General features: G+C 40.7%; 2 protein-coding genes across 2 annotated transcripts; one reads left to right on the top strand and one right to left on the bottom strand.

Moving 5' to 3' along the window:
* Window position 1: 1 nt before the first annotated feature.
* On the bottom strand, window positions 2-11,372 carry LOC134004183 (dynamin-1-like protein). Its single transcript, XM_062443359.1, has 18 exons — window positions 11,271-11,372; window positions 10,734-10,875; window positions 10,201-10,247; window positions 10,038-10,109; window positions 7,961-8,047; window positions 7,379-7,541; window positions 7,091-7,211; window positions 6,606-6,737; window positions 5,696-5,902; window positions 5,380-5,500; window positions 5,093-5,248; window positions 4,900-4,989; window positions 4,684-4,776; window positions 3,652-3,705; window positions 2,353-2,484; window positions 2,153-2,262; window positions 1,085-1,244; window positions 2-988 (listed from the first exon to the last, which is right to left on the bottom strand). The coding sequence occupies exons 1-18, from the start codon at window positions 11,370-11,372 to the stop codon at window positions 932-934; spliced, it is 2,046 nt and encodes a 681-aa protein (XP_062299343.1). The 3' UTR covers window positions 2-931.
* A 266-nt stretch (window positions 11,373-11,638) lies between these two features.
* stmp1 (short transmembrane mitochondrial protein 1) lies at window positions 11,639-13,470 on the top strand. Its single transcript, XM_062443903.1, has 3 exons — window positions 11,639-11,782; window positions 12,062-12,115; window positions 12,875-13,470. The coding sequence occupies exons 1-3, from the start codon at window positions 11,768-11,770 to the stop codon at window positions 12,944-12,946; spliced, it is 141 nt and encodes a 46-aa protein (XP_062299887.1). The 5' UTR covers window positions 11,639-11,767; the 3' UTR covers window positions 12,947-13,470.
* Window positions 13,471-13,658: the final 188 nt, after the last annotated feature.

The raw sequence follows: 13,658 nt of genomic DNA, 5'->3' as shown, positions 1-13,658 counted from the left end.
AAATACCTCAATTTATTCTTCTTTTGGGGACCATACACAGAACCACAGTGCACCATAATTTTCACATGTAGACCGCGATATGTAAACATAATTAAATCACTTACTGCAGTAAGCTGTAATAGTGCTCATAACATTAACCGCTCACTTAAATAACACATTAATAAATAAAAGTTCTGGTGGCATTACAGTGTCAAGATTCTGTTCTTTCTACAGAGTACAGTGTGGTGACAACAGTGCAAAAATTAAAGTGACGGAGCATGTACACAGGACTATGGTGCTGTGAGTCATCTTACATTACATTGTATGTATCTTTAATCCAGTGAACCAATCCCTGCTGTATTGTTACACAAAGATTTTGAGGTTCCATGGTTTCTGAGAAATGACAGCTATTCCTAAATGAAAAGGTTGCAGTTGAGGGGATGAATAATATATTTTTGATTTTATATAACCTGGAACCAAAACATTTGCAGAAGGCTTTGTGGAGCTGCCAAACTAGCATCAAAACTTTCATTCCTACTTTACACCAAAGTCCATTTCCATACTGGTTAACCTCAGTCTGTCAAAAATGAGCAGCGCTTCGCCTTTGGCTGCCCTCATCATCTCCTCTAGGAGCTGTGGGTGGCAGCTACAGTTTCTAAAATCTTATCTGGAACATTATCTAACAGAGGCAGTGCATTTTCATATATTGTAGACAACACAAAGCGTATTTACTTGAGCATTTTAAATAAACAACTTGAATTAACTTACATTACTTTCAGGTAGCTGTGAGCCTATATGAAACCTACGTTTGGGGCAGGGATCATACCAGTGCATTTTCATGGTTGCTAATCCAAAACTTCAAGTTCAGACATGATGAGTGCAGTCGGTCCGTCAGGCATGAGGAGGAGATAGCAGACCGACAGGATCAGGTACAGCTCTGTCAGGTGGTTTTTCACCACAGATGTGTCTCCCTGATCTCTGCGATCACCTGGCTGGCTTTCTGCAACGCCTGCGGACAAGATTAAAAAAAAACACACTGTAATGACCACAAGTACCTCAATTCAGCAGGGAGACCTAGACATTACACGGTGGGGGAGCCTGTTACCTGTAGCATGTCGGCTGCCTCCTTGCGCCGCTGGGCCATATCCTCCGATTCGGTCAGCAATTCGTTGAGGAGGCCAGATTTATACAGCTGGCCAACAAGCTCACTCTGGAGGCTGTCCTTCACATGGTTGACCAGGAAGTGCATCACTGCCTTCGGCACACTGCGGCAGAGAGAGAGGAAACAGACTGAACAGATGGTTGAGAACAAGGCGGCAAGATGGCCTGGTGATTGTGTTGTCCCCCAGATGGAGGGGCTTGGGTTTGACCCACCAGGTGGCTGTGCCTGTCCAAATATCGAGCCGTTTAAGTACGAGCTACCAGTTAAATATGAGGTATTTAACTATTAAGCTCTAGGGGGACCTACAGCCAAACAATACCGTCTCTTTTGGAGGATGGAAAACACAATGACTGCAGCACACACGCTCAATTATGCATTGATTGTTAATGTTATGTGTATATTTTCTGGATGGTGTCGTTAGATTGAAGTTTACAATTTACAACCCTTGTGTGAAAACATTTTAAAGAGGGAAAAATAAATTTTACAGAGACTTCTAATTCTCTAATTGTAGACAAATCCTACTAAATGACTCAAATCAGCAATTATTTCCAACTTCCCCAGACTGTGTGTGTGGCACTCAGCCCCGAGGCCATTGGGTTCCTACTGAAGATGAAGATCAGTAATTTTCTACAACAGCTGGGCACTGTAGTTTTTAGCAAACATTACTCAAACAGGAGGAAAAACAATATTTGTTTGTTTGTGACTATTTTCAGTTGCCGATTGATACATATTTGGTGCACTAGTGAGTATTTACAGCAGCAGGATGGTGTTTTTAACAAATAAACTACTGAATATGTGCTCATTGTAAGAGAGGAATATTACACAGTGAAACAGTGGCTCATAGATGTGTTTTTAAGACTTTTGGACAATAGAGCTCTACTGTGCAGAGATTGAACTACACAGGAACTTGTTATTAGGATCAGTTCCTTGTTGTTGTTGGTCTGTTCTTGAGATTTGTTTAAATTAAACCAGACACATCCTCCTCCATATCCAGAGGAGTGAGCTGCCTACCTGTCCTGGATGTTCTTGCGCACAATAAGGAAATACGACTTGATGAGGCGTTCGATGACCTCACAGTCGCGCTGCTCACGTGACGACAGCTTCCTGGCAACTGGAACAGGCTTGAGGTAAGGGGAAAGAGTGTTTTAATGAATCGTTCAATGAGAAATACTTTTTAATCTATTAAAAAAGGGGCAAGCTGATTGAGCTACCACATCTAGCAGGTTGACAGCTCCTCTAAGGGGGCTTCCGGGTCCTGAGCCCGGGGTATCCTCTCCTTTCTTCAGCATCCCCCTCCAGTTCCCTGTGCCGTCCTGCTCACCCTGGGGCCCTGCTGAGGGGGCCTGCGGAGCCAAACACATGACAAAACCAGAAACACTTCATGGTGAAGGAATTTAAACGCTTATCACACCAATCAGGGCCAAAACTTTTACTTGTCATTAGGGTTCACAGGGACAGGACAGTTAGGGTAAGTAGCATTTACATAAAAAGATAAACTTGGAGCTAAACATTCAAAACTGTGCACTGAAAAGCCAGTGACAGAATTAAATGTCTTTTATTTTTTGGAGATAAAATTGGATGGGCGCCTTCACTGCTCTCAGAGAATGGAAGTGAACTCAACTATTAATGCACCAGTTAAACAGAACACATGATAGGCACTGCGGTAATCATGGTCATTCCTCTAAAATATGCACTTTTAGAAGAGAGTGGTTTGGATAGATGAAAAAAGACAAGGCAACCGAAGCGTTAAGAGGTTGGAAAAGTAAACAGAGGGAGGAGAAGGCATTTTCTTTGAGACAGGTGGACCAACTTTGGGGGAAAACAGACTCTGCAGAAAACACAGCGGTTGTTAGTGCATGTCCACACAGGCTGAGGAAGAGCAAAACAAGAGCACAGCATCAGCAGACAAAGATCAGAGTGCATGCCAGCAGCCCATGCCCATCCATCCATCCATCCATCCATCCATCCATCCATCCATGCTCCACCAATAGCACCACAGCTAGCCAGGCACAGAGCCAACAGCTGCGTACGTGCCCACCTTGGCACCGTCCATAACTGCTCCAGACGCAGGGGGCTCGCCAGAAACCACAGTTGGGCCAGCAGACTAGCAGGAATATGAGAGCGGAGGATGGAGAGAAAAAGAAACAACACTGAGAAGAAATGTGGAAAGACAGAGGAGAGGAGGTTGGCAGCCGAAAGTCATTTGAGGGGAGAGGGGGAGAGAGAGAGAGAGAGAGAGAGATAGAGAGAGAGAGAGAGAGAGAGAGAGAGAGAGAGAGAGAGAGAGAGAGAGAGAGAGAGAGAGAGAGAGAGAGAGAGAGAGAACCTCTGAGAAAGAGAGAGAAGATGCGGGATAAAATTCCTCGATGGAAACTATCCGAAGAATTTGGTTCACAGATCGTCATCCTGCAATTAACACTGCATAAATCGCCTTTATACTGGCAACGCTGCAGACTGCAACCTGATATTAGAGCACACTTTGTTAGATTTCAGATTGTTTTTTCTTTTACCTTATCCCTGGGCACTGCAGTGGGCAGCTCTCTCATCCTGTTTCTCCTTTGCTCCTATAAAAAACAGAAAAACAGATGTCGGCAAAAATGATTAAAGCTCCGACACATCCTAGGAAAGTATGTAAGATCATTTACTGGAAATCTCAGGATGAAAGAAGTTACCCTACTTCTCAAACAAATAGTTTTAAGTTCCACCAATCATTCTGGATATTAAAGGCAGATTTCATCATTTAAAAGGTGCAGCATGCTGAACATGGTGGCATCTGGCTGAACACACTTGGCAGAAATGGAATATAACATATAAGTATGTTTTAATTAGTGTAAAATTAGTGCAAAAATAAATAAAATTGTGGTTTCCCTTCTGTGTTGCACCGCTATTGATCTACAGTCGCCTAGAACGGACAAACCAAACAGGCCTTCTGTTTTTTGGCCACCGTAGATTTTTACATGCAAGGGGAGGGAGGGTATTCAGGTGGTTTCAATCTGTGACGTCACCACTAAATCCCACTAAATCCTTCACACTGGTCCTTTAACAGCAGAAATATTTTTGTACAACATGTATAAAGCTCAACTTTTTTAAGTAAATAAATAAATAAAAATACAGAGTGTAATGGTAAATGAATTAGTTTCTGCATGATAAAATGCAATTACCTAAAATACACCTTCCTTGGTAGAGGCGGGAGAAGGTGTAATAAAATTAAATATATCTGTTTGTATTTATGTGGTTTGAATTAAACATTCCAGTTGATTCCAGTTTTTTTCTGGTTAGACAAATTCAGATGAAAAATTTCAGTGTTATATATTAAAAAACTGTAGTAGAGTTTCTCAGATTGTGCTATGAAAAATTCAGACCAGGTCAAAAATTAAATTCTGACACCTACTTTTGTATGATTCCATATATTTAATACTTTTTCAAAATAATTATTAATGGATACATATAATGATATCCTAACTATACTATCTTGTCTCTTTATCTATTCTTCTGCCAGAAGAATATCTGTATTTTGGGGGCATTTTGTTGTGAGTACAAACCTCTATATTGTTATTCATGACCCCACAGGCATCTGCAAAGTCTGGGTGCTTAGTGTTGATGTAGGCCAGCTCAATAGCAACCAAGTTATGGACCTAATACAGGAAAGAAAAACAACTAAAGTCATTAAACCAGTACTCAAATTAAAATTCTCAATATAGCACTGCAACCTAATATTTAAGCATGCATGCAAAAAAAGGAGATAAATGTGACGGCACCATCTCATTTGTGATGGGCAGCCTCTTCCTCAGGAGGGAGGTGACAACTTCCACAATGGCCTCATGTAGCTTTGGGAATCTCTGCAGCTCCTGCAGGAAAAAACAACATGAATTTAAAAGTGTGCGTGTGAGGGGAAAGATAAATACACACGCTCCCTTCTTTGACTGTGGAGTTGTAAGCAGAGCTGATTACTTGTGTGCTGTAGTTGCTGCAGTGCTGGATGATCCGCTGCATCTCCTCGTGGACCAGCTCCACGCAGCGCAAACTGGGCTCCTCCAAGCGTTTCACCTGCTTCTTCACCAACAGCTCGAAGGAAACCTCAGGCACAAACAGGGACGGGCGCGGGCCCTGATGTAGACAAGGGGTGGGGGGGAAGTTATCGATTAACCGGAGCAACTTGTGTTGAGCGAGTAAACCGAAAGCAACAGAACATCAGCGCTCCTGATGATGTGACATATAAAAAATGCACAAGCACTCACTGTTGCATTCCTTATAGCAGTTAGAATATCAATGGTGCTCAGCCCTCCCAGAGGATCCACCGACTCCAATGTTCTGCCAAAAGTCTCATGGAATATGTAACAAATTCTGGCTCCACCGCACCTGAAAAATAGCAGCAGGGGGATATTAGTTGTGGTGTGAACCCTGTGGCGTACCTTTCCTGTCAGCTTTTCCTTCACAGAGGCTGTGCGTGCCTCAACTTACAAGTTGTATCATATTAAATGATGAAAACCAGTGCAGTTGTTTTGCTCGTTTTCACTGTGCTGGCTCAACAGCATCACCGTGTGGCCAACTCACAGTTCTGCCGTCTCGATGTATTTGGCCGTGCCCTCGATGGTGTTGCAGTACTCTGTGGCGAACTTGGTGATGAGCTGGAGCAAGGTGGCGCTTTGGTCTTCTACTGGCTCGCCGTAGCTGCTGAGCAGGGACTGGTACTGGGCTGCCAGGACGTTGATCCGTGTCTTCAGCTCAGGGAGGCAGTCCCGGATGTGATGCATGAGTAACCTGACATTGAGACAGTAAAGGGCAGAGGGTTCGGTTTAGATACTGATATGTAAAATTAGATTCTGAGCTGTGCTTTGTTGAGTTACTTGTTTTTTTTTTGTTTGTAATCTTGGATGGCTGACCAGGGCTGCCTGACACTCATTGATCATGACATGACATCATCTGCCCTGGTAACAAGTCCATCCACGCAGTACATGTATCTGTGTCTACCTCTTTTTACATTCACTGTCTTGGAAAAAATTAACAACTACATATTCCTTTTTTCCCCATTAAGAAAGGCTGCCAGTATCCGGTTCACACAGGGAATACTACCTAACCATCTGCACACTGACAGACTGCAGCACCATTCATTCAATTAAAAGGACTTAACAAGCACCATTCTGAAAATTACATACTCATAATGAAACACTTACTATTCATAAACTCTTTTAATTACAGCCCTGGTCCTCGTCTCTTCTGAAAGGTTATTCTTCAGAGGTTACTGTCAAAAAAGTCTAAAATGGTCTAAGTAAAACTGAAAGAAAAGGTACAAAGTGTTCATTTCTTTCTTTTATCTGCACCTTTGCTGCTGCTGCAAAAAAAAGCATCAGTTGCCACAGTGATACAGAGATCTTAAAATGATTCACACACACGCGCACACACACGAGAGAAGCATGCAATTATGTGCAGCTTATCATGGTAATATTTAGAAAAATACATTTACCTGTTGAGGGTTCTGGCCAGATATTTGGTTCCGTTTCTATTGGCGAGAGATGGATATTTCTTCTGCAGGAAGGCATGTTCATCCCGAATTGCATCAGTGACAGATTTCTTATTGTTGATGTCCAACTGGCTTCTAAAAGTTCAAATACAACACAACACTGACATTTAGTGCTGGGCTTACAGAAAATAAAACTAAATGTCAATATACACAGAGAACCATCCTACGTTATCCACTGGTGGAGCTGTCATTTCATTATATTTGATAAGATTAAAAACAAAGTGATTAAAGTGATAAAGGATAAACAATACATATTGATATATGACTACAAGCATTAAATATGTATTAACAATGCACTAATTTCTACTCTCTTTATATCTGCTGAGTCAGTTATCTCTCTATATCATCTCCATTGTGAATAATGGATTATTGTACAATCACATATATTGTACAATCAATAAGTGTACAGTGACTATTGTTTTACACACCTGTTCACTACTCCGATGAGGCCCAGTTTGACAGGAATGACTCTGCCCATCAGCACATCCATAGCATCAGTGCCAGCGTCCATAAGGTCCAGCTTGGTCACCACTGCCAGGGTCCTCCGGCCTGGTTAGCCGCATTCGTTCAAAAAGGTAAATTTTTGTCACAGTAAATGGCAAAAAGTCAGCAAATGAAGGTTGATTCTATTCTGTAAAAGTGCACTCACAGTAGTGGGAAATAAATGAAATTGTCATAATAGTTTTGGAAAATGTCTTCCATTTAGTTTTCCTTACCGTCGGGATCGACCTCGCGGGCCACCTTGAGGGCCTCTGAGGTGGCCATGTCTGTGTTAGCAGCCGTGACAGCCAGGATGATGCAGTTGGGGTTGGAGATGTGCTTCAGGATTAGATCTCTTATCTGAACCTCGATGTCCTTAGGCTGATCACCCACCGGCACCTGAAGGGAACAATACCAATTAAAGCAAAGACGCAGTACATCTCAATTTGACTCGTTAGAAAACTGCAGCTGGGGATTTCTTGAATTAACACATGTTCAACCAGAGGGGAGGAACTAATGAGGGTGGAATCAAAGCCTGTATACATTCAGGCTTTGATGGTACATGGTTTAGAAGCATCAAGACTGAGTTAATAACTCCCCGCAGTCTACAAATATCTAACACACAAAAGCACCAACCAGACTGGGATATTAACACCAGTGACCATGCATATCTCGCTTTTTGGGCTTTTTTTGGGTGTTTTTTAATGAAAAGTTGGTTCTTTTAAGGAAGAGTAGTGTAACAAATTTCCCAGGGGGGTATGAAATGATCAAAGGCTTGTCTTGAGGAATAGGAAGTAGGAAGTAGCAGCATGTGTTACCTTAGTGATTCCTGGCAGATCCACCAGTGTGAGGTTGACAACGTGAGGAGAAAATATCTTCAGATGAATGGGTTCATCACTGATCCCCTGCAGAGGGATAAGAAAGAATAGACGTGCACTGTGTATTTAACAGCATAGCCACATTTTAGAGAATAGGAATAAATTTAAAAAAACATTTTTAAATCATTTTGGCAGAGCAATCTTTTTTCTTTTTTTTTTTTTTACTACTGACCGTCAATTCTGATGATACTAATAATACTTTAGGTAATACTTCAATTCAGTTGGTGCTGTTTTTGCTAAGTGACTGGGGATAAGTTTTCCTCATCCCCAGTTTGTGTCTCTAATGTATTAATGATACACTCGAGTCACAGAGCTAAGCAACTGTTTTTTGAAAGATAAATACCTGGTGATGTTTGAAAAACCCACAAGGTCATTTAACAACACTCATCGCCGTTCTGAATTCCTCAAAGACTTTTCTAAAATTCAGCTTGCTGCATAATTTAAAAATGTCTTTTGACCTGTTTCATTCATTTCAACTATGTTTCCTATGCAGTTAGCCTACATCTTTATTTGGATTGGGAGAGACAGATGGAATATTTCTTCATCCAGATGTTTAGAAGGTATTTCAGGTTTCTGGAAATATGTTGAGAGCAGCGCTAAGTGTTAAATTACCTTCTGCGTTTGAATAACATCCCCCAGGTATTGATCTTATAGAGAAACAGATGTATATCACTGTGTATTGAATGTAATGCTAAAACATGGGAGGCACAAAATGAGGCTACTACAGCTGGCCTGGCTGAGGGAGGATGAAAGTTTAGGCAAACATGGTTAACATCAGGGCCTGAGTAAGAATGGATGACTGACAATAATAAGTGGTCTGGCAAGGAACAAAATTAGTACCAGCCAGCAGCCAAATGCTGGTAAAATATGCAAATGGATGGTAGATTTGCTTCACTCATCAGCCAAAAAAAACAACGGTAATATATTGAGTGGCAGGGAATATTGGAACATTCACTGGCCATTTGGCCGATGGACAAAAAAGTTAATTTTACATCCTGTGGTCTGTGGAATAAGACAGCAAGAATGACAGGTAAAACTTTGTGAAGGAGGGAGCAGATATAGAAAGCTAATTCAGGTCTGCTGGGAGTTTTGTGACTTCTGAATGGGTAGCTAGTAGTTCTCTCTGTGAACACTCACTCGTGCTACTCAGAGAACTTAAGTTATGCAAATATATATAAGATGCTGGGAGGAATATTTTTCAATCAATAAGAGCAAGTCTGAGTTCTTCTAGCTGTCCTCCTTTCAGATTTCTAGAAGGTTCTCCAAACCTCTTGAGCCTCTCTCGCCCTCAGCTGCATGCCAAAAAATGTTTGGTGGGATTTTCCACTGTGGCCTCAAACTTCATAAACATATACACACTCTCTGTTGTAAGAGCCAGTTTCCTCTGCTCAGGGCTATTTTAAACTAAAGCTTTACTTGCATCCTAGATTTGGAAAAATGTTATGTATGCTTTCATCCCTTCGTGTCTGGATTACTTTAACTCTCTCTAAATAATGTGTGTTAGTCACTAGTCCTTGGTTTGCCTGAAGCTAGCCCACAATTTACAGTTAGGCTCCTAAATAGCAAAAGAAAACAGGAACATACTGTATTTCTTATGTTCTGACCTTGCATTGCTAGTTGCTGCTGTAGTTTTGTTTTATTTACATAGCCTCGAACATGACCTTATTATAAATAATTCTTTACTTCAGATCTCCTTCACATGACCAGGTCATTAAACTAAATCCTTCTGTCCATCCCATGCACTTGTCTGAAGTTTAAAATTAACTGCACCTACATCGTCTATGATCCACAGCTTTTTATTGTGCAAATGTACTTTTTAAATTACATTTTTTTTAATTAATTTAATTGTTTCATCTTTACACAATTTCTCATATTGTTCTGTAGGAAAGCTCTTCTTTTAACTTCTTTTAAAGTACTTTGCTTAATAGCAGAGATGTAAGTATTTGGTGCAGGAAATCTGGTATATATCGATTAGAAAACATACAGAAAGACCCATACACCTCCATTCATGCCTCACCTTATTATTCCCTGATATTCTCTCCGTTTCATTTTCAATTTCTTGCCTGATTTCATCAAAATCTGAGTAGATCTGCACAAAGACAAAAAAAATTATTAAGACAAGCAAGACTTTAGACTGTTAATTAAATTGTGTACAAGTTTTGTATCATGAATATTCATACCTTATTTTTGGTGTGTAGAAACTTCCCCCATTCTTCACCTTCTCTCTCTGAGAAAGACATTAAAACAGTATGTGTCAGAGTTTTCACTTGGCACTCTTAAAGTAGGAAAGCACAGGTGTTAAACCTAAAACACAACTACTCTGAGCAGGAGAGCTAACAGTAGAGCTTGACTACGAGCTGACGACTGAAGGTAAATGGTTACTGGTCTGAGGAGTGTGGCAGCAAGAATGAAAGTACAGTGCTGTAAAGGAGGGAGCAGAACTAGTAAGCTACTTTTAAGTTATTTACATGTGAAAACACCTGTGCAATGCACCTGTATGAAGCACAGTGCTTTTTCACACCCTGGCATCTGCAAGTGATCAGACAGTGACAGAGAATCAATGAACACAACTGGATATTAATATGCTGGAAATCAAAACATGATAGGCTTGTTCCCTCCACAGATGTGTGTGGAAAGAATAAAGCCCAAAACAAACTGCTCAGTGGAGTCGCTTGGTCTGATCCGCACAGATTAGAGGCATGTTATCGCCTACCGCTGTCTTCATTCTTCCTAGCATCCCCAGGATCCACGTTGACCAGCTGGAGGATGAGAGGTCGCCTGGTTACAATGCCAGTCCCACGGGGCAGCAGGTCCCTGCCTACCAGGCTCTCCAGCACAGAGCTCTTACCACTGCTCTGGAAATACAAAGGACAGTTAAAGAGGAGTTAGATGAGGGACAAAACAGGGAAGACTTCCTTATTTCACACACATGATCCTGATATATTGTAGACAAGTGCACCTGTCTTTTACTCTAGCAATGACCTGATTGTGGATCTTAAAATAGGACTGATTGAGGATGATCAAAATAGACTTCACAGCTACTGCCAGTGCACACTTTACAAATTAGGTTTGCAGCAGTCCTACTAGACAAGCAGAGCTGCCTCCATGCAGTCTAAATCTACTTTAGTGTGTGAATAAGAAGCATTGTAGTAAATGTGGCCATTCAGGTATGTCTCCTCGTTATTTATGCAGTCAGGTTATCAGGCTAGCATGACAGCCGCTCAAGATGCACACAATCACAGCATTTTACCTGAGTCCCCACTACTGCTATCTGCGGCAGCTGGATAATATCGGCGCCCACTGTGTTGAACACATCCTGCAGCTTGTTTATAACAGGAATAAGAGCCTCCATGCTCGCGTTTAGGGAATTAAAACGAATTAAGCAGCTATTTTCTTGATGGAGCCAAAGTCATTCAATGTCCCACCGACACCACCATTGCAACAACACCCACTGGAGAGACTTTGTACGGTGCTGGGAGTTGTAGTTCTAAAATGGGAGAGACAGTACGCCCTACTCTCTCTCAGGCTGAGGAAAAGACTACAACACCGAAAATGTCGCGATAATTTACTTCCGTATCGCTCGCCGCTAATCTCGCGCATGGGCACACCAATTGTTGATGACAGGCTAGCTTCGTTTGTGGAGTAGATGAGAAGATTGGCTGATTTCAAGTCGTCTAACCTGTAATTTACTGCTTGGTTTTAAATCAGTAAATTTGTCTGCTGTTGTTAACACTCCGTTATTCCAACATGCTGCAGTTCCTGGTGAGTTTCACTGACATTATCATGTGTGACATCGTGTCAGGATGGTTTGACAGATACCAGCGGAGCTAGGCTAGCTAATATGTTAGCATGAGTAAAATTCGAGAAAAAATTGAAGTTTTCTCTTTTAGTTAGTTAAAAAATAGTTGTCAGTCACCAAACAAACTATGGGTTATATGTGTTATCTCGTTAAAGTCACTGAAGTTAACATTAAAGTGAAACTGAAGTTATCATTTGGTTGGATATATCGGCCTTAAATGACGTTTGTGTTTTGTTTTCCAGGCTGGCTTCACCCTGGGGAATGTTGTGGGAATGTACCTCGCTCAAAACTACGATGTGAGTTTGTCTTTGTTTAAAAATATGTCCTCATTTAATATAACGAGTCAGTGATGCTATCTGTATGCCAGTGAACCGTCTCTACCACACCCAAACTAGGCTGTCTGGACAGGTGCTGCTGGAGTTGTTCATTCCTCTCAGTGACATACATCAATGTGCACTTTATTCATACACCCATGTAGTCTAATTCAATGACAAATCCTACCCCACTGAATGTCCATAATGTTCATGTTTTTGTTGAAGTAGTTGGAGACGTGTTGAATAACCTTTATGATCATTTGGGAGGCTGTAGGTTGTGGTAATGAAGTAGACAATATATATAAATAAATATTTTTTTTAAAAAACAACAACATTTCAGTATAACACAATACAATTTAAAGTTGAATCAGCACTTTTTATAACAAACTGAACATTATATTCTCATCAAAGGCTGTTTTAAGTTTATCTGATGAATTGGCAACTGTATATACTTCAGTGTATATTGACTGTAAGGCTGCATGTTTTCATAACTGGCTAATCAGTTGATTATTTTCTCCCTTAGTAATTTGGGTGATAAAATGTCAAATTGGGAATAACGTTGTCCTGACAACAGTCAAAAAACAAAATTATTCAGTTTACTATCATAGAAAACTTTCATGAAGAAACCAGAAAACGTTCACATTTAAAAATTGACGGCAATTATTTTTGTCATTCAACTAATCGTTTAGTCGACTAGTTGTTGCAGCTCTAATTGACCGTGCTGATTCTTTTCCCTTTTAGGTTCCCAACATAGCCAAGAAATTTGAGGCTTTCAAGAAAGATGTGGAAGCCAAGAAGAAGCCCCCAGAGTAAAAGAAGAGCGACCATGTTGCCCACAAGAATAAAAAGACTCTGAAGAGAAATTATTTATTTTACAGGGTGATGCTATGATGATGTACATTTGATAAAAGGATTGATAATGTAAAATATGTATGGGAATATTAACAGTGCCTGGAACAGTATTTGTTTCTTCTTTTAGATTTATAGGCATGTTCTCATTGTAGCCTATTTTTATAAGAAGCAAAGTGTAAAGACTGGATTTAAAGGACATTTAAACTACCTTGTGGGATCACTTTTAAGTCCAGTGTCATGGCACTGTTGGCTCGCCTTTTCTAGGATGCACTGTGGTGTTTAAACTCATACAGGACATTCATCTCCACATTAGGTTTGCCTAAAGTGAATATGAATACAGTAAGCAGGTACATCGTATTCCAGAGTTTAATGATTTTCCTTCCCAAGCTTCCTAATTGTTAATAACTGCCAAACTGTTTATGATATTGGTGCATACATATACAATTCTGATGTTTTCAGCTTCCAATAAAGTTGCTGATGATGAATTTCAAAGTTTTCGTCTCATGAATTAAATTACAATCAACTGGCACAAATTTCCTGAACAGTTCTGTAGGAATTCATGAAAGCAAAAACAATATTGCTGTATTGCAGTAGTCCCAGCTATCAAAACCCTTTACTTGTGCTGTCATCAGTCTGTCCACCAGAGGGTGCCATTAGGCATTACAGTTCACTA

The sequence above is a fragment of the Scomber scombrus genome, chromosome 22 (genome assembly GCF_963691925.1).
Source record: "Scomber scombrus chromosome 22, fScoSco1.1, whole genome shotgun sequence".
In the NCBI taxonomy this organism is placed as follows: domain Eukaryota; kingdom Metazoa; phylum Chordata; class Actinopteri; order Scombriformes; family Scombridae; genus Scomber; species Scomber scombrus.
The sequence above is the reverse complement of the archived record's forward strand: the minus strand, read 5'-3'. Positions and strand labels throughout refer to the sequence as shown.